Source organism: Grus americana, chromosome 7 (genome assembly GCF_028858705.1).
Source record: "Grus americana isolate bGruAme1 chromosome 7, bGruAme1.mat, whole genome shotgun sequence".
In the NCBI taxonomy this organism is placed as follows: Eukaryota; Metazoa; Chordata; class Aves; order Gruiformes; family Gruidae; genus Grus; species Grus americana.
The window spans coordinates 17,636,818-17,658,288 of NC_072858.1; the positions used below are offsets into that span (position 1 = coordinate 17,636,818).

The window sequence follows — 21,471 nt, forward strand, 5'->3', positions numbered from 1 at the left end:
ATGCCTTCTGTATTTGGGAATTTTCTTTTGCTTTCTACTGAGCAATTAGAAGGGAGGTGGAAGGCAGTGGAGTTGGTTTATATCATTAATTGGGTTGGTTTAGATGCATAAAACTGGTGAGTAATACAGAAACACTTCTTATGAAGACACTCACCCAGTTCACAGAGATCCATGTTCTTCCACAAAGACGGTGTCAGGAGCACTGTGTTAATGGAAGCCTGTTGTAAGAAAGGTGGTACTTTTCTTGCTTGTTAATTTAGTTAGAGAAGATAGTTCAAGATAAGAGCTTCAAGCTTTTCAAAATCTCGGGTGGTACTTCTACAAATCCCCATCTAGGTTCCCACCCCAAGCAAGCAGGAGTCTTCCCCTTTGTCCAGAAACAATAACTTTCTTTCTTAATATGGTCACCTGCACACCTGTTTATAAAACTAAAGGCTAACAGAAACACAAAATAAAGAAACACAATAAAGAATAAAGAAATGAAATAATTGTGCTGTGAGAAGCAGTAGAGGAGGAGGCTGGGCACACTATTCCTTCTGTAGTCATGTTTTAACATGATTTTATATATATATAAATTTCAGATGTAGCTATCATAATTTTTAATATTCTGCTCTTTAAGTTTTGAGGTTTATCTTATAATAACTTGGGGTTTTTTCTCCAAATTCTATTATACTATTATGCTTTTGCCTGAATAACAAGAAATAACCACTTCTTATTTTTACGTGATCTGTTAGGCTGCTTTTCTCAAGACAAAAATGAGGGCTGCACCTACCTACAGTCTTTTTTAAGTGAATGGAGGTAGTCATGATCTTCGGAAAATGGGACTTTCTAGACACAGAACTACAGGGTGCCCACTCAGTGAGAAACACATGTACCCAAAAAGGAATAAGAACTGAAACTGGAGTGCAAACTGACTGATTTACAGTGTGATGATATTTTAAAAAAATTTTTATTACTATTTTGAAACCAATTCAACTTCATCAGTTAAAGATCTAACCGATGTTAGGAGGATGAGAAGGAACATGCAGGCCACTTAATGTGTCAATATTGCTTAAAAACCTTCCCTTGCAGACCTGTCTGAATATATCCCGTTCAAAATTCTGCCCTCTTTTAAGTAAGGAAACTGGTCCATGAGAGCAGATGGGAATTTTTCAAGAGGCACAACAGATAATTCAGACAGTCCTGTAAGTACTGGAAATTTAAGGAGGTATAATTCTAGTCCTCCAGATAAACAGAAATAAGCATGCTTGCAATACAGAAAACTTCCTGTGATTCATTTAAAACTGGTTTTTGTTTTGCCACCACTCCCTACTGACGCTGCAGTCAGCCCTGTTTCCAAAACCATTACCAGCACCACTCCCAACTGCAAATGCACACATCTGTGCTCACCCCCAGATGCACTGAAGCAACTGTGCCCTGTCTTCCCATCCCGGACACCGTGCCGTGTACTCTTACAGCAGAGGGGTGTCCCTTGCCACGTGATGTAGGAACCGTACAGGTGAAATACTGACAAGCAGAGCGTGCGCTGAAGGTTTCCAAAGTACTGGACTCGCTGTGCACAAGTTGGTGACTGGTGCTGTTCCAGCATGCAGGAGATCCCTCTCTGTCCCCAAAAGCGGGAAGAGGCCATGGCTGCTGAGGAGCCGTTCATGCCGACTGCTCTGAGCCATAATAGACATATTTACATAATACATATTTGTAAATGTTTTCACATATTTATAATACTGATAAATACAATTTCTCAAAAATTAGTCTAAATGGTAGGAGAATTCCTTATTACACACATCTGTCTGAAATTAAGACAGACTTCCCTTTCTCAAGTCTGGGCACTCTGTGCCTCATCTCACATCAGAGTTGAAAGCTTGTTACACACTTAATTCTTCTTCGTGTTATTTATATTTTTCTCAGAAATTGTTTTAACTTTGGAAAGCTTTTGTGGGATAGCATGTATGCAAAAGAGCCACAAGCTTCCAGCAGATGTTTGAGACTGGGGATGTGTCACAGGCCAGGTCCACCCGTTGCCCTTCACTTGACATACATTCTTCACACGCTGAGCTGTGACCAGATCAAAGAAAGAGTGGTTTTGTTTCATTTTGTTTTATCTCAAGGTAGCTCTGCCAGTCCTCGAGCACAGCTAGGTATTTTGTGACATAGCAAATTCTTCTTTCAGGGTATATTGTATTTGCAATGGTAAACCTTTCCAGCTTCCTTTACATCTGTATCACAGATAACGACCTCTTTGTCAATGCATCTGATAATCCTGAATTGTTGGAGGACAAAATGGATAAGATATGGAAAATAGCAACACAGGGCTAAAAAGTGTTTCCTTTTAGGATTCATTGAACAATCTTTTTTTGTTGCTATTCACTCCAACATGTAGAATTTCTTATGTATTTGTTAGAAACTTAAAACTTTTTAGAAGGACCTAGACCCAAGACTTCCTAACTTCTCTTCTGCAGAGGTTTGAAAAATCTATTCCGTGTGCAGTGAGCTCCTGATGAAAGGGTCCCATCCAGTTCATACCTGTTACAATTAAACTGGATAGCTGTGGATTGCTGAAAAGTGTTTTCAAAGATTAACAGTGACACAGACTGTACCTTTATCTGCAACCCTGATTTTACATAAAAAGCTCTCAACCAAGTTGAATGAAGAGTTAGTAATTAAGAAACAACTCTTAAGTGTGACCTCTTAATTATCTTTAACTAACTGCAATGCAAGGTAAAACTAGCATTACATATTATTTTCATTTACAGTATTTGCTGATTGAGGACCTTGAATGTTTCTAGTATCTGTTCATCCCAAGAGAACAACTAGAAAATAACCATTAGTTGGTAACGAGGTCCTGACTCAGACGTGTTGTGAAGAAAGAAGATTGTAGTTACATACCTGAAGAAAGGGCTGTCTGCATGGGGCCACAGTAGCCTCCATTTCCTAGATAGTCTCAGGGCTGCTGCTCTGATAAGTTCCTCCCACAATTAAACTCTACTTCAGTATTGTCTTAAGTAAAGAAAAGTATTTGAGAGCTAGTCAGATACGCAAATCCAGGCAAAACCTTAAGTGTATAAATGCCCTTCTGTGCTTCACTTTCCTCATCACTCTGGAATGGCCTTTGAACTTGGGTTTGAGACTCTTACGATTTGAAGAATCCTCTTGCGTTGCTATCTGCCTCTCATCTTTTTCTACTATCTCTCTAAAATCACAAGTCAGACAGGCTTTTGTAAATCTTGTCAGTTGTAGCCTTTTATGTCGTCTGGCACCTCAAATCTCAGCCTCTAGCTAACTGGACAGACTGGTTTTTGCAGCTTGTTCAACTTCATGGGTCAAAGGGGATTCCACTTAAACTGCAGATCATCCGTGCTTGATGACTTCCTACGCTCACCACTGTACAGCGCACTGGTTATCTGCTTACTCTCACAGGCTTCATACAAGTTAAGTTGTCCGGAGGCAACAAACTAAGTATTCTAGCAACTCCTACAAGAGCTACGTAACTTTAAAAACTGAAATTTTTCTTCACACAAATACATATTAGATACTCCCTAATTTATCACAATTTGTAATTAGAAAATGAAATGGCTCCAGAAAAAGAATGAGGAATGAAAGGGAGAGATTTTTTAGGAAATTTGATTATGCAAAAATGGGAATGTTTTGATTTCAGTCCATCTGAATGGGAAAAATAACTGATCGTACTAGCAGAGGCACATGCGATTATCTCTGATTTAAATGCCTCTTTTTTTTTTAATGGAAATATGTATTAAAATGCTCTTTTAAACCATAGCCTTACACAGTGCACATGGAACATCTGTGATAGTCTAATCAGTTCACCTAAATATGATCAAATGAAAAGCAAACTGTTCCAGTTAGTCGTACAGTTACTCGTAGTTATAAATTTTGGACTGGGTTTTATTTGGGGGGAGGGCGGGAAATGTGGGTTTAAAGACCAAAGTGACAATATAAAACAAAATCAGTTGTGTGAAAAATGAAACACCTTTTTTCAAAATAAAGCCACAAGTTTACCGTTGTAAAGATGTATGAATGTCAGAGATGAGCAATAAGCAATATTCAGATCTAAATCTACAGCTAGATTTTTTTTTTTGGGGGGGAGGGTGTGGTTCTATCTCTAACAAACAATAAATACTGGAACAAAAATAGAAAAATAACTGATGCTTACATGCATTTCTAATTAAAGGCTGGCAAGCCTTTTTGAAAAGGACAAAAAAAGCTTGCAAACAACCATTCTCCCCAAACTAGAACTAAACCATTTAAATCTCCTCTCATTCTTTTCATTCCTCATTACTTTACTTTTCATTTGTAGACACTGCCAGGTGCCAGCTGGGGCACAAGACAGAACCACTAAACTGCAGAAGATGGCTATTTGTGATGTTTCAAGCATAACCAGAAGCTGAACCTATTGGGGGGGGGGAAAAAAAAAAAACAACAAAAAAACCCAACAACACAGAAAAGCAGAAGTTCTTCTGAGATCTTCACGTTAAATCTCCAAATCTGGGGTATCTGGTTAGCTTAGATAACAATCCAAGCTATTCTCATTGATGCAATGCATTGTTGCAGGAAATCTCAAACCATTTTGCTATGTGCCTGTTTCTCACATCTATAAGTATTTTTTTTTATTTTTTATATCAGCAGGTAACACTATATCCTTTTGCTGTAAATTAATAGTATGAGTTTTGAGCAAAAGTTAAAGATGTGCTTGTGAATTATTTGTCAGTTATTCTCATGATTCTTTTTTCACTGAGTTCAGAACCTAAAAAGAATAGGTTGAATTGGTTTTTTTAAGTAAAATTTGGCAAAGATTTAGGCTCTAGGAATATCAAACCCATGACTTAGCCTGACAGAGCAGGATACTCCATGTTGTTGTATTACAGGGCTGCTGAAAATGTGGGATATCCTTCAATTCCCACCAATATAATAAAAGGATCAGATTTTTCTGTTATGTTAATAAATATTAAGACTAAAATTATTTTATTCCAGGATTTCAAAAGCTTACAATTACTCAGTTATTTAACTTTCTATTTTTAGGCAAGTCTCATAAAGTGGGATTAACCATCACTAACTACTGCAATTGCTCTAAAATCAGTAGCAGAGGTAGGAAGGTTCCTCTTGGCATAAGCCTCACTCTATCACTATCTGATGCCTTGAGTGGCTAAATGTCTGCTGAGCCTGACGTGGGCTGCAGACAAATAATCACGTGTAATCATAGAATGGTTTGGGTTGGAAGGGACCTCAAAGGCCATCTAGTTCCAACCCCGCTGCCATGGGCAGGGACACCCTCCACTAGACCACATTGCCCAAAGCCCCATCCAACCTGGCCTTGAACACTTCCAGGGATGGGGCATCCACAGCTTCTCTGGGCAACCTGTTCCAGTGCCTCACCACTCTAACAGTAAAGAATTTCTTTCTAACATCTAATCTAAATGGACCCTCCTTCAGCTCAAACCCATTACCCCTTGTCCTGTCACTGCACTCCCTGATAAACAGTCCCTCACCAGCTTTCCTATAGGCCCCTTCAGGTAGTGGAAGGCCGCAATTAGATCTCCCCGGAGCTGCCTTTTCTCCAGGCTGAACAACCCCAACTCTCTCAGCCTGTCTTGAAAGGAGAGGTGCTCCATCCCTCCAGTCAGCTTTGTGGCCCTCCTCTGGACTCGCTCCAACAGCTCCATGTCTCTCCTGTACTGGGACCCCCAGAGCTGGACGCAGTACTCCAGGTGGGGTCTCACAAGAGCAGAGTAGAGGGGCAGGATCACCTCCCTCCACCTGCTGGTCACGCTGCTGGGGATGCAGCCCAGGACACGGTTGGCTTTCTGGGCTGCAAGCGCACGCTGCCGGCTCATGTTGAGCTTCTCATCAATCAATACCCCCAAGTCCTTCTCCTCAGGGGTGCTTTCAATCCATTCCTCGCCCAGCCTATACTCGTGCTCGGGATTGCGCTGACCCACGTGCAGGACCTTGCACTTGGCCTTGTTGAACTTCATACGGTTTGCACGGGCCCACCTCCAGCCTGTCAGGGTCCCTCCGGATGGCATCCCTTCCCTCCAGCGTGTCGACCACACCACACAGCTTGGTGTCGTCGGCAAACTTGCTGAGGGTGCACTTGATCCCGCTGTCCATGTCGCTGACAAAGATGTTAAACAGTGCCAGTCCCAGTGCCGACCCCTGAGGAACGCCACTCGTCACTGTGCATGTACACATAATGCATGTTAGTGCGGTTATTTCCTGATTTTTTTTGTTTAGATAATTCTCATCTAATTCCAATTTCTTTTGAAAAAGATATTTTAATTTTTAAGAGGCAGCTGTAATTGCTAATGATGAAGCTGGAAGATAGTTTCTTTTTAATAAAGCTCTATACGTTGCTCAACCTTCTGCATAATAAGGTTTAAAGTTTAAGGAAAGATTTAAAAAGGGAAAGAATACTTTGTGTGTACTTGTCTTTGTAAGCAAAGCTTCCAAGAGTCTTTTGGTAGCCTGATCATGCATCAGAGATGAGGTAGGCAAGACTAAATCATGCAATGACATAGACAACTTATAATGAAGAATGGAAGGCAAAAAATTTTTAAGCCTTTTTTGGAAAAAAAATTGCTTTCTTTTATTAGCTGTGATAAAATCTACAGCTTAGGTCTAATAAAAGATAGTTTAGGTGAACAGGAAGAACATACAGTGTGTGAAGAAACTAAAAATATATATGTATTCTATAGAAGTTTCTAGTACGATCAGACTTCCAACAGCTTTCACTACAAAATCAGTCTTTTGCAGAAAGTTGTATCTGTGTTCCTGACAGTGACTTGATTTTAGTGGTGCATTTTTTTTTTTAAATGAGAGGGGAGGTGGGATTCTAAATTATACTTGCTGAGTGAGAAATGAGATATTTAAGCTAAATTGCCTTGATTACAAGTAAAGTTTTAATGAGGTCAGTGCAGCTGACAAATAAAAAGAAACTTTGATTCCAGATTCTGTCCATGTAACTGGAGCCCTGAGATCCTGAGTTTTTACAGCTCAGAGTCACGGATACTCTAATAGTTTCTCAGATGGCCTGGGCCCAGGAATGTGTAATTTTTTCCCCCTCCTATTGTAACTGCAAACACTATGAGAATGAGGTAAACTGTCCACTGATAAAATGACTCATGTAAGGTCAGAAATCGGAGGACATTCCCATTATAGCTGTGGAGTGTTGTAAAGTCAGTTCTGAACAGAATGTTAACATTGAGATATTCTAAACTATTAATTTAGGCAATGATGTTCTTTCCTGATGCACTTACTCTTAAATTGATTGTTTAAACTGCACTTAATTGTATTAAGGAGAAGGATAACATGAATCATGCCAAAGAGCTCTGTTAAAAAGGGAGGGAAACTTCATACACAAATGATTTAGCAAGTAAACTACTTATTGAACATACATTAAGCATTTTTGATGTGTGAAATATTACTGGAAATGCATTTCCTGTATTTCTCCTAATTTATATAAATGGGTGTTCAACCACATGGTAATTTTAATGCTGGCTTTGTTTAATATCTTACAGGAAGCTTCAAAAGATGGTGCATGACATCAAGAAAAATGACAGTGGGATAATAAACAAGTTCAAAAAGTAAGTTTGAAATGCCAGCCTTAGTTTTATCAATTTGGAAAAGTTCAGATTGCTAGCATAGTGTATAGTACTTTAGTGATGGGTGCATGTTATTCTAGAGGGATGCACTTCAGTGTACATAAAGAGCTTCAGTCCAGACTGTGACATGCCGAATTGTCATCAGTATTATGAGTATCACAAAGTAGTTGCAGAACCAGTCTCCAACGGGAGGTTGCGTTTGTAGCCCTGAAAAATGGTATTTGGGTAAAATACATTTTTGTTATGTTTTCTTTGGGAACGATCATCGCTTGTTGTTTAGGTGTGTGCCTTTCTCCTAGGGCCACTGTTTAGGCTACCTGTTGCAATTAAGTTTTAATTTGAGCTCCACCTTGAACCAACTGGTCAGACATCATAGTTAGAATTCCCATAAAAATGCTAAATTCACCTGTGTTTCAGTGTTATAAAACAAAACCCAGCATTACCTAAATCCTTATTCCAGTAAGAAATGCTAAACAGCATGCATATTGATGTCACATGTATATGAGTATCATAAAATATTTGTGTATTTATACATAGAATGAAATTCCAGTAATTCTGCATTCTTGTCAAATGAATACACCATCCACTGTTTCCAGTCAAACATCTATTTAAACCAATTAGCTATTTAGCACACTTTTTCTTAATGCAATAGCTTATTTGCATCAAACTTCCACTTGGATAAGATTTTCTCATTCAGATGTCTTTCTTTACATGGGTCATTGACAACAGAAGTACTAAGTACTTTTAAAAGTTAATTAGTACACAGTATCTGCAGTGTTTCCAGGACAACCATAGTAAATTCTAGAAATACAGCTCTCGTACATAAAAAGCACATATAAACATTGTTTAAAATTGCTCTTAAAGAGTGACCATCATGGCTCAGATCAAGAAAAAGAAGTATGGTTTTAACAAGAGCTAATTTTAGGTATATGCGAAGCGGTCAATAAGCTGGTGAAGAAGCGGTAGGGCTCTGCCTGGTTGGCTATGTAAGAGCTTCACAAAGCCAGACTGGCTACAGCTACTGCCCCTGCTGCCAGCCCCGGCAGGGCTGCTGTTTGTGGGGCAGCTGCTGTCCCCGGCAGAGCAGAGGGATGCACTTCTAGGAGCAGCAGTGACCACCTGGCTCACCTGTTCCCCAGGCAGGAGGATGCAAGCCCTCCTTGGTGGCCTGTTTATCACAGCTGTGTTTCTGGCCACAAACCTTGAGCAGGCTCTGATGGTAACACCTGATACAACAGATAGATTCTTGAGATCACTTTTTTCCTTTACTCATCCTCTTTCACACTAGCACTGCTGCAATTCACAGTAAATCACAGTCACATGGTATATGTACTTGTCACTTCCACACAAGCACAAAAGCAAATTTTTCCCTTAAAATGACCCTCTTTCAACTACTTGGATCTTTAATTTAATCTAAGCATGTTTTTGTTTTTAACACAGTGTGTATGTAAATAGACCGCTGTGTGCAGACATCTGTCTGCAAAAAAACTCATCTTTTCACCTGGAACCTGCTCACAGAGAAGCGCTTCTCGGTTGTCAAGGCTTTTGGTGGGTTTTTGGAGGGGATGGGGATTGGGGTTGTTGTTGCCTACTTCACAGTAGTAGTTTAAGCGTAGTTAATAATGTTGCGGTGGGTCCAGTTCAAATGCCTCAGACAGGAAAGCAGATGGCAGAAACAAAAAAAGCATCTCATATTTATAATTTGAGGCAACAAATTGTCTCCCATAGTTGCCTGAACATGAATTCTGATGTTAATCAGTATTGCTCTGACTGTGTGTCCTTCCCTGAGAGTAAGAGGGGAAGGACAGACAAGGGAAAAATAACAAGAACTAAATGTAGCTGAAGCTGGGCAGGTCAGAGGTGCCATCATTAAATGTCAGATACAAGACTGCTGCTATAACGCTGCAATACTTTTGATTCTCTCAAGATTAAAAAAAAAATCCACAAAAAAGAGCAGGCTCATAAAAACTCTCTTAATGTATGACTGCAGCACAAAGTGCACATTTCACCTCCCCCAGCTATGAGTACAAATTGAGATGTAAAAAAAAAAAAATCTTTCTGATACTTCTATGGTTCATCTGAGTCATATTAATCTATTCTGCAATTATAAAGATCAGAAACTTACTCTTATTTTTTAAAAAAATTGAAGAAAAAATTCTCATATTTGCACATGACTTCAGAACTCAAATCTTGAACCCAGCATGTAATGAGACGTGCAATAAAAGCATGAGTTGGCAACACTGATAAGGATATGTACAAGAGATGTCAAGCTTTGCAGAATTAGAACTGGCTGTATTCCTCTGAATGTGGCCTTTGGAGGGGCTTTTTGTTTGATTTTTAGTAGATGCTTTTTCTAAACAATGTGTTTATCCAGTTGATCACTTCCTCCATTTCAGTTATACGATTGTTTTATTAAATGTCAAGGATCTAAAAATGACTGAAGCAGAAAAAGTTGCGGTTAAAAAAAAAAAAAGGTTTTATGTAGCACAGATTTGGAATTTGTCTATATGCTGGAAAGAACATCATTTGGGCTCACGTTCAAACCTATTATAAGTATAAATAATTTTAGAGAAGTCAAATAGTGTACTTTGTTATTCCAAGCCTGAAGTTGTCACACATGTATACTGTAAGCCTCTGCTACTGAAATTGAAAGAATGATCAAATACTAATGAAATACATTTAACTTATTACCAGTATTTGTTAGGACATTTCTAAAATCTGGATTGGTTCTTGATTATGCAGAAAAGTAAGAGAAGCTCTTGCATCATGTGTCTTGCTCTCCAGTCTAGTTCATCTGCAGGGTGCAGGTGGGGAGGGGTATGTCTACTGTCCATGCATGTCTTAAAGGTCTGCAGAAAGCAGTCTGAACAGTGGCGATAACAGGAAAGAAAACTGTGAATTGTTTCTCCATTGCTTACAAGTTCCTATTGTTTATTCCCTATCCTGACTCAAAATTTTCTGACAGTAAAAATATCGCCCACTGCAAGCTACCATTCACCTGCTCACCCCTAATCACATGCAGAAGTGTTTACAATACTGGAGTCCTAGCTGCTGTGCAGATCATGATGTCACAGAGGATTACGTACTCAGGTGTAGAAGCTACAGGTATAGCCAAAGTTGTATAAACAATGAGAGCTGGGGGCATTTTTTCATATTCACATTCTTGGTAACAGGGAAGTAAGAAAGAAATCACAGGTTTCACTCTGCAGGATGGTTTCCTATGCTTGAAACACACTGTAAAGACATAGCACTCAGCTGTAAATCATAAGCTTTAAGCCTCTAAGCTTTGCTCAGTGGAATCCTAGCTCCATTGAAGTCGATGCTAAAAGTCACACTGCACATACAGCAAAGTCAAGATTTCACCCTAAAGTTTTGGGGTGTGCTGACCTACTGTATTGAATAAGAAACTAGAGGTTCAGGTTACTCACTTTGTTGCAATATCCTATTCTGTCAAAACTTCCTTGGCAAAGCAATCAGAAATCATGCACTTGTAGTTACTCAACTGCACACAATCCAAATGTGTTCATTTCTTGAAATCGCATTTGCCACATGACCTGAAAAATGGAAAAATGATGCGTCTTCATCTCATCTGCTCTACCCAGCTTTTTAGATGGATAAGTTTTCACTTTCAGATTTGTCTGGTCCATTTTCCTATACTGTTTATAACTTGGGCGGTAACTTCAGGCAGAAAAATGGAATTGTGTCACTAAATGTCTCTTCAACCTGCATAGTTGCAACTAGGAGACATCCATGATCGAACTCTTGGCAGATGGAAAAATGGTATTTTATGGACTAAATAATGAGAGAAAAGTACTAAAATCAAGCTGTACCACACTTAGAAAGAGAAACCAGGGAAAAGTATAATACCTAATTTTAACTGTATTCTGAAGAAATGTGAATTTCAGCGTGTAGCTGAATAGAATGTTTTGAGTGCCGGGGTTTTATTAATACAACAATATTTCATCAAAGTGAAGATAAATAAATCACAGCTATATGCCATTTCACTGCCACAGCACATTGTAATGAAAATGTGTGAAAGATTAGTAATAACACTTTTTAAAAAAATAAAAAAAATTCAGATTAATTTTATTTTGTACAATCATCAGATACTTCCAAAGCTATAACAGACTATTCCACTAGGTCATGAGAATACAGCTCAGGAAAAGTTTATCTGTCAGCTGGATTGCACCTGTTAGGAATTCTGAAAAAAAATTTGGCAACATTCAATTAATTTATCTTTTAAACACAAGTTTCATGTTCTAGTGCACTTAAGACTAATACATACTCTAAAGACTCAATACATATGTCAATATAATTTTTGTACACCCTATTAAGCAAAAAATGGTTTCTAAGAATGGAGTGGACTCTGTACAGAGTTAACAACAAAACAAGTAAAGGACTCTTTTCAAAAGAGAGCTTTTAGGCACATCTTCTATGCTGGGGGTGTGAGCAGAAACACTAGTGAGGAAATGCATCTGTAGGAGAAATAAGTGCTGTGGTTAAAGGGCTACTACTATGTATGTTTGGTTACTTTTCTGGATGCAGCCTGTTTAAAAAAATAAATAAATAACTGTTGCTAGAGCAGAAAATCCAGACCTCTGCTGCAGTTTATTTAAAAATTCTGCCCGTAGTGCAGGAAAACACAAAAATGTGATGTTAACTTTAAGTATACAATTAATACTTGCAATTCCTATAGGACTCCTTGCAGGAGTAAAGTTAAACCCATGCCTAAATGCTTTGCTGGACCAACCTCAGCATGCTGCAGAGGGAAAATTTCTGAATATATTGGGTTTTTAAATGAAATAGCTTAGTCTCCTAGAAGTTATTGTGAATTTTTGTACATTGCATTCTGTTCTTGTGTGAGCGGCATCTAGACCCCATTACCTGAAACGTCTCAAATGCTACCTGGTTATTTGTTGAAACTAAAATATATATAGTAAGATGTGTTATGTTGCTTTTAAAAAGATTTAAACATACTCTTAAAAATGTACTTGGATTTTATTGAGTCCTTTAGAACTGAAATGTCTCAGAGATATTTCAAAATCTCCAGAAAATGACTTATTTTCTATTAAACTTTAGAAAAATGCTAGTCCCATTAAAGTAAATGGAAACTTGAGTAATTTAATTGTGTTCTATCACAGTTAACACAGAGATACTTCACCACCTGTAACTTAAGTCCAGAGCAGAGTAGCACTAGAATATTTTACTTGGAAATTGCATTTGCTATAATTTTATATAACTCCATTAAAAGATATGTTGGGAAATCATTGTATCTTCCACTTAAATATGTATGCTTAGTTGGATGGCATTTGATTCTTTTGGTCCATTGTCATTAACTTTAGGGGAACAGGACAGAGTCACTCTGCAAGCATCTATGTGTATGACATCAGGATCTGAAACAGCTAGGTAACCACTCCTTGGCATAGGGCTTATGTCTTTTGAGCTTGCATTGTGGTTTGTACATTGGGTAAGATCTGACTCTTGCAAAATGAAGCACAAATTGACTTCAAAAAAGTCTGGATTTCAGTTCTGGCACTCAGTAAATCATACCAGTACAGTGAGAATTTATTTTTTTTTAAGTGGATTTGAATTTTAGAATAAATAACATATTTGAAGAGATTCTAGCAAATATACATGTGGCCATGAACTGTTTCAGTTCTGTGATAGAAACATTATTTCTTTTCTTCTATTGATATTCAGGTTCCAAAATGAACAAGTGGCCTTAATTTGCAAAACTGGGAAAGATACTTGGGATCGGTATGCTATTTCAGAGCTGCACGATGGCATGATAGGCTGCTTAGACACAGACCTCTGTTCTGTGCTTCGTATGCTTTTGTTATAACACATTTACATTTTCTGTCGGGGCCACTGCCAGGATTTACAGGGCCTGGGACAAAGTGCTGAAGTCTTCTGCTAAGCAGTTTGGAAATGTATAATGTGGCTTAAGCCACAAGCTTTACACTGTGACCCAGTCAGCCTCTTATTATTGCCTCAGTTCTGCTGTTTTCCAAGTCTCCACCATCTCTGAACAGCTCACGATAGACACGTTGCAAAGTACATTCATAGAATTTGGTCTGCCCTCCCTAAGACCTGAGATCTACCCTGGCAGTGGCCCTGGGTTTTTCTTTCTAACGTGCCTGTGCTAACCTGGACAGAAGACAACAGCAGGGCTGTTGAGAATGCTTTTTAATTTATCCTTTGTACACTAAGTTATATTATGCTGCAGGAAGTTAAAGACTTGGAGGAGGCAGCTATCCATCATTAGTGTTGTTAGTAATGAACAAAGCAGGTAAACAAAAGTAATGTGCCTAGACTGGGTTTGGGGGAGTTGAGCTTTAGCAATGCCTGCACCATTTATTCATTGATCCATGCACGTGCATTTGTTTGGTGACTATCCGAACAACAGAATTCCATGAATTCAACTCACAAGTAGCCAAGGCGTTTCTCAAAACAGATGAGAAAAGTTTGTGGATTGATGTGTTAGGGCCAGCATGCCACCACCCTGAGTTACACTGGTAACAAGGACACCTAAGCAACATGCTCAGGACCTAAATACTGAGTGTCAAATTCTTGTGGTAAAGCAAAATTTGTAGACATCATTATTGCTCAGAGATCACAAGAAAACATTTTAAATTCTTTGTGGATATTTTTTTTTTAAATAATTTGCTTATATTTGCAAATAATGAATTTGTTAGGATCCGATTGAAGAATGACTGAAGCCATCAATTCAGTGAACAAAGGTTCAGGTCCCTGCTGAGGTCTCATCAGTGCTCCAGGGAAGCTGTCGATACTCAAAAGTCACTTGAAGAGTCATTTTAATGTAAATTGTGTTAATGTTTTATATGGCTACAAAAAGCAAAAGGTTTTTTCTCTTCAGATGCATAAGTCGGTTGGTTGGTTGGTTTTGTTTTTTACAGGGTAGTGAAATAATTGATGTATCAGCTGACTGTAATTCAGCGTCTTGCCTGGACAGCTGCAATTTAGCAAGCAAGGAGCATGCATAGATATATACACACACACATATACATGTATGAATAGGGGTACACACACATATATATGCGTATACACGTATATTACATATATGTATATTCCTGTTTACTAAATATATATATACAGGCACATATATACACACACACACATATATGTAGCCACAAAGATCCTTTCAGTATTTCCATAAAGTATCTTTTGATTCATTTGGTATTACAAATGTCATTATAACAGTATTTACCAAAAAAGGGGCATAACACCATAAAATAATAGTAAGTGTAAATAGAATCTGGCCCCGAGAGACCTGGTATACATTTATTTAAACATTAATCAGAAAATAAAGTGCATGCAAAATGATAGTTATAAAAATAGGACTGGAGAGTGCTACACCACTGTCTTAGGCCATAGCCTTAGCAAAGCCTCTGTGAGCCTGAACAGATTTTCATCTTCAGATAGATGTGCATTTATCTCTGACTCCTATGTTATCTGTTTCTGCACTGGAAGTGAAGAGGATGGTGGGCGGGCAGGCAAGGAAGCTGTTCTTTCAAAGTATATTCTTAGCAAAAAAAAAAAAACAAAACCTCAGATTAGATTCTGATTTCTTATCTGTTTCTAGCTTTTCAAAGCATTCTCCTGCAGCTATTTGCTAAGCATCTGTGATGGTAATCTGTATTTCTTCAGCTGTAGGTATCTTTTGTTATCAGCTTTTTTATGTGTCTGGCTAATGCTTCTTTCTAGTGAATGTTACTTACTAGATCATAAATGTAATAATTATTGTTTACAGGCTAAAAAAAAAGCCTCCACCAAGTCTACCACAAAGGGATTATGCTTCAGGTAAGGCTGTATTAATGTAAATTTAAACTGCGTGTCTGTGTATATTCGATACCTATACACCTAATGCTATTTCAGCTATACATTTCCTCATAATTTGTTTTTAATGAGAAGAGTAAACTGTTATCAACAACTCTGAAGGCAGTTCACATCTGTGAAATGAGAGGCAAGCAAAACGTGGCAAGCTGTCCCAGTATGAAAAAAGAGTAGGATGTAGCTATTCTTTCAAAATCAGTATTTACCAGGGTTCTGCATGTAGGCTGCTCTAAAAATGGAGGAGAATTCACATTCGGTCCCCCTCTGCCAGATATTGTGATGTGAAAGTAAACAGGGGAAAAAATTGAACAAACAGATCATCATAGATTCAGAATCTTAATACTATTAATGTGACAATGATGATGTCATGAATTATCTTAGGTAGAACTATATTTGCTTATCATACAGCACTGCCCGCAAACTAGTTCATGCCCATTCTTAGAAGTTAACAGCTGTCTTGCTAAGGAAACAACAATATGAAAACTGCAGCAAAGAGGACAGAGTTTGGAAGTTATCAGGTAATTGTTCTATGTTTAATGTAAACACTTGTAATTAGTATGCTGTCTTGGAGCTTTAACCGAGAAACAAGAAAGTGCAAGGCCCAGAGGTCAGTGATAGTTCTGTTATGTAGAAATTGTTACTCCTACTTAAAAATGAAATCCATTAGCAGGACATGCTGGGTAAAGTGCACACTCTGCTGTTCAGACCGTGTGCAGTTTGCCATTTTCTAATGCTTGTCCAACAACTCTGAAACAATTTATCAAAAACAAGCAAACAGGCATTTAATTTACTATTCAGTCCAAACCAGATGTGTTGCTCTGAACTGTTTAGGAAATTTTGACCACTCTTTCTTAACTGAATATGATAAGTATAGATTGAAAAAACAATCTAAGATAAATGTTTATGTTCACTATTCCATCTCCTTAAATAACTCTGATGTTTGGTTTAGAACATGCAGACAATGAAGAGGAACAATGGTCAGATGATTTTGTAAGTACATATTTTGGGGTAGTAGTAGGTTACTGTAGCAACAAGATAGCACAAGCAATCATAATAAAAGTTTATTTTTTAGTCATCTGCTTGTGGTCGAACGTAATACTACTGAAATCTTATCTTATTTGTTACACTCAGAAGCACTGTCAGTGGTAGCTATGGATGCTAAGCTTTTTGGATAAGTAAGCATATGGCATCAATTTGAGGGATGACTTACTGGTTTCTGAAATTGTTGTTCAGTTTGAGATCTTCTGTTTGGGGGAGGGAGGGTGGGACGGAAGAGGAGGGGAAAGCCACTTCTTCCTAAAAATGAAAAACTTCTGATAAGATTTTAGCGAACACTAGAATGAAGCAAGTCATGTTCATCAGCCATGTAAACAGTGGTACAACCATCAGCCTCAAGTGACTGGCTTCCTTCTGGAGTAAGATTCCAAGTACCCTTTTAAATAGGAAAGGGAGAGGAAATGACAGGACAGATGAAAAGTCACAGCTGGAGCTAGGAAGGAACTATCCTGTGAAGGGAAAGAAGCTGTTGGTCGGTAATTTGAAGACTGGAGATAACAGAGAGACAGGGAGCAGGAAGCTCCTGGGAGGAGCAGAAGGGGAGCCAGGCAGGAGCGCCTATTTGTTTAGAGAGGGAGAATGAAAAGGGAATGTAACATGTCCTTTCGAAGATACATTCTTGTAATTTGGTTAAATATCCTTACAGGAGTACAATTGTGTCATACACTGCTATGAAGCTGTATGTTATGAGATGAGAAATGGGAAGTTCTGTCTTTCTAGGACAGTGATTATGAAAATCCGGATGACCACTCTGACTCTGAGATGTACGTGGTCCCCAGTGAAGAGAATCCTGATGACAGCTATGAGCCACCTCCAAGTGAGCAGGAGAAAAAGAAGATTCCCTCCGCATTCCCTATTTCTAGGGGTGAATACGCAGGTAGTTAATTATGGAATCGTTGACTATGTCAGCTTGATAATTGCCTATTTATCAGTACTAGAAGAGAAGAAGGCCTCAAATGGGCTAACCTGTCCTTTCCTCAAGAGTTTCCTTTTAATTCTGACAATCGGGTCTTCAGCTTTCAGGGGTATGGTTTGCTATTACAGCATGAAACAGGTTCATATTGCTGGTAGTGATGTTTAGAATTTTAATGTAATGTGTCCTAGAGACTTTGATAGACATCTACTAACTACAAAACTCAAGCAAAGATATAGGAGATATCACTAACTTGGCTCCAGAGTCATCCACATATTTTAAAGCAGGAATTTGTATTGAAGATTACACACATAAGACTAGACAGGTCCCTTAATCTTTTCTGACAGAAGGACAGAAGAGGACAAAGCAGCCCAAATATTCACACTTCAAGATTGGTACTGAGGAGGATAAATATCCTGAAAAACAGGACAGGATCAAGATTTTATTTACATCAGTCTGATGTAAAGGCATTTTTTCTTCCTGTTTTGAGTCTTTTCAATCACAGGCAGATTGCACTGAAGTGAACGAAAGTTACCTTCAGTTAGATGAGGATTTGAGCCATGGGCGGGGGGGAACTAGCATGATGCCTGCTTTCATTTTTCTATGATACAAGATTGTTACTGTTTATAGAATAATCATCAAAGTGCTAAAATGCCGCATACGTACCCGTAGAAGTTTATCAGCACTTCACCTACATGTTCTTTGAAAAGGGGAGGAATTTTTATAATGACATCTCAGAGGACCTGGCATAATTTGTGTTTCAGTCCCACCCTTTGTGCTGTGTAAGAGTTGTTTTTTCTTATGTCAGATGTGTTCTTTCTCACTTCCTATCACCAAAGTTCATACCGGCACAGAACATACTAATGGACGGCACAACCCAGCCACCACCTTTTCCCCAAGCAGTTGAACAGTTGTTCATACAACAGTCAGTGTCTAGGCACCCTCTTCAGTCTGGTACAGAGGACTAGGCTGCTACCTTGAGCAATGGAATTGGACCCGTTTGCACACAAGTCTCAACATCAGGGCCAGCATACGCTCAGGTCTGCCTTTTGACCTGAGCTGCAACAACAGTAAAGACTTGTTTGCACAGGTAGTAGAAGATGGTCCAGAGGCTAACATGTAATTTTTACTAAAATTGTTGGTTTCTTCAATATTAAGACAGTCGTACCAGTCAGCAGCAGCTTCCTCCCATCAACAAACCTCTCCCGAGTACGCCCAGTCCAGCTGTATCCAGACCAAAGAAACCATCCGTGCCATCCCTGCCACTGCCATCTCCTGCTGCAAAACCAAAAGTACCACCGAAGCCTAAGGAGTGTAGCGATGATGAGGTAATGTTTATAGATGTATTTGTTTTGACAGTTTAAATGACTGATGATGCCACACCAATCATAAGATAGACTACACAGCAATGCCATGGCCCGGTCTCTTTCTTAGCCTCTATGGTACAAATCATCTTGTACATCACAAGCAGCGACCTGCGAGTACCATGCTGATTCCTAGGGGATATCTGCCTACAAGCTGCAGGTGATGGGGAGAGAGCAACCTCTAAGGCTACCCCAGGACCAAAGGGAAGGGAAGGCTTTTATCCACCAGTCTGGAACTGGAGTAATTTGGTAAAGGGTTTTCAGTCTTGGGGAATCCCATCCACATAGGATGATAAATGTCTGAAATAACAGTCACTGTCAAATGGCAACTATTGTAAACTGTTGCCAGGGCTTCGATCCCAACAGTTTGTTGATATGATGGAGGTTTAACTGGCAGACTTTTGTTCTGCATTTCTCGTAGGATAATTACATTGTGCCAGTGGACAATGACGACGATAACTATATTGAACCCACAGAAAGCAGCACGTCACTACCTACAAGATGTGAGTTTTAGTCATTTAAGCTAATAATTATTGCCTTTTTAGGAACAACAGTGAGGAAAATGGATCAAATTAATGTCTATTTCTAAGGTTCAAAGAGTGGAGGTGCAGCTATTAAAGAGAATGCAGCCTGCAAAAAGGCAGTTGGCTCCTTTAGCCCATGACAATGCCAAGGAAAATTATTTTTAACTTTATTGGAAGCCATGTTTAATTCTTGCCTCTCACTCAGCTGTTTCAAAGTCCAGCCCTCATACAATCAGGAAGCTTTTCATGGTACATGATCTCCCTCCTCATCCAGGGGAGCCACAGTATTAAAATTTTCTGTTTGCTGAAGTGCCTCAGGAGAAGAACAAGCCTTTTTAGATTTTCAGTAGATAGACTTTGTTTCATTATTATTTTTTTTTACCTCACTATTTGAAGTATATTTAGCTGAAGAGTGAAACCACTACACTCCAAAGGTGAAAAGTAAACAGAAGAGTATGTAGTTCTGCTCTCTGGCATTACTGACAATATCAGCCCTATTCAGCAAGCCATGAACACTGAATAACGTTTCCCTTTTAAAATGAGAGCTGCTTTCTGCCTCAGTTAATTTGTTCAAGGTCACACAAACAGGCTATCATTTGGACTCAATATTTATTCGTATTGTATAAATGTTACGTTATTAGTTTTTTTAATATATATGCACATATATATGTATATGCACAAGTATATATGTATATGAATAAAATATGTTTTTAGCTCCTGTGAACAGATTTATGAAGACAACAAAGTCACCCCCTCCTACTTCTCCAAAACCTTCTCTTATTTCTGATATGCAAGGTATGTGGAGTTTGTATCATTGTTAAAATAAAATAATCTAAGACTGAGGAATATTAAATTACGCTTGATGTATTCACAACACAAACCATATGACATACTTCAGTAAAACAAAAATATGTTCCCCTTTAGGTTTTCTGTGTTGTAGCAGTTGGTTTGCCTACCTTGAATAGTAAATCTGTTTTAAGCATGAATAAAACCAGAACAAGTCATTTGTCCCAACCTAATTTATTTTTGGTCTTTTGCTGTAGCAGAGGAACGCAAATGGATCAATACAGCAAAAACAATTCTAGGACTCAGTATGTTAGTAATCCCATTTCACTATAGGAATCAAGACTTAATACTTAAAAGCCACTCAAGATTCAACCTTAAAGAAATTCCATATAGGCTGATGTTTTCCACATCCTGTGATAACAGTGTTCCCATTTAAGTTCTATCAAGAGCAATTTATTTGGAAAAAGAAGCAAAAGCAAATAAAAGGAATCATATTTGCTTTTGTAAGTGCAGATACACTTGCTTAATCTTCCTTAGCTGTGCTAACTCCAAGTTGGTTTGCATCCTTTTAATCTCATTAATTGCTTGGAACGTAACCTTTACAGACCCATCACACCATTCTTTACAAGGCTTTGCATATTCATTAGCAATGGGCTTAGCTTTCAAGTAGTAAACTAAAAAAGGTTTTTTTTCTGAATGAGTTAAGATTTTGTGAGTTCCTTTTCAGACATTTTAAAATGCTCTTTTCAATCTTAGCCTTTCTGTAAATCAGTGTTGAGCAGCAGCCAGCTCCTGACTGATGTTACTAACAAAATAAAACGTCTCCCCCTGGTGGGAACTCGGACACTTTTCAGCACCATAAAAGCGATGAAGTCTGACATGAAATTTGTTGAAATATAATTCAATTTCCATTGAAGAAACTGGACATAGATAAGGATGCTGGTGGCTTTGGCTTTTAATATTTGTGAATTAAAAGACACCTGTGGGACAGCACTCAGGGATGGATGCTGGCCACACAAATGAGCCAGCTTGAATTTATGATTCACCTGATCTCTTCCTCCCTGAGAGTCAAGGAAAAGCTAAATAATGTGTGATAATGCATCTTTTCCAAACTGTCCCAGGTTTTCACAATGCAAGCATTCATCTTGATTGGGGAGGGGGGGGGACGACACACAACAAAAAAGGTTGTGGGGTGAGGGGAAGGTTCACAGTGACTGTTTATCAGACTTCCTGGGACTGTTCCTGAAGTTCCCCCATAAGACCAGGGGTGTAGCTACCCCAGGGTTTTGGAGGCAGAATCAAGCTCTGAGCAGATTCTCCAAGTTATTTTTCCAGAGGCAGAAGTACAACTGATACAAATT

At 38.6% G+C, this 21,471-nt stretch overlaps 1 protein-coding gene across 11 annotated transcripts in view; it reads left to right on the forward strand.

Annotated features, from left to right (window-relative positions):
- BLNK (B cell linker) overlaps positions 1–21,471 on the forward strand; it is a 107,467-nt gene that overhangs the window by 68,708 nt on the left and 17,288 nt on the right. For 4 of the 11 annotated variants that reach the window (XM_054832604.1, XM_054832602.1, XM_054832605.1 and 1 more), the window contains 8 exons: positions 7,530–7,595; positions 13,314–13,370; positions 15,385–15,434; positions 16,417–16,457; positions 17,244–17,400; positions 18,595–18,764; positions 19,222–19,303; positions 20,039–20,119. In XM_054832604.1, the coding sequence (XP_054688579.1) occupies positions 7,530–7,595; positions 13,314–13,370; positions 15,385–15,434; positions 16,417–16,457; positions 17,244–17,400; positions 18,595–18,764; positions 19,222–19,303; positions 20,039–20,119 (704 nt within the window). Of the gene's footprint in view, positions 1–4,312; positions 4,613–7,529; positions 7,596–12,971; positions 13,020–13,313; positions 13,371–15,384; positions 15,435–16,416; positions 16,458–17,243; positions 17,401–18,594; positions 18,765–19,221; positions 19,304–20,038; positions 20,120–21,471 lie in introns of those variants that run through there. The other 7 variants (XM_054832609.1, XM_054832608.1, XM_054832603.1 and 4 more) reach the window with 5 other exon arrangements.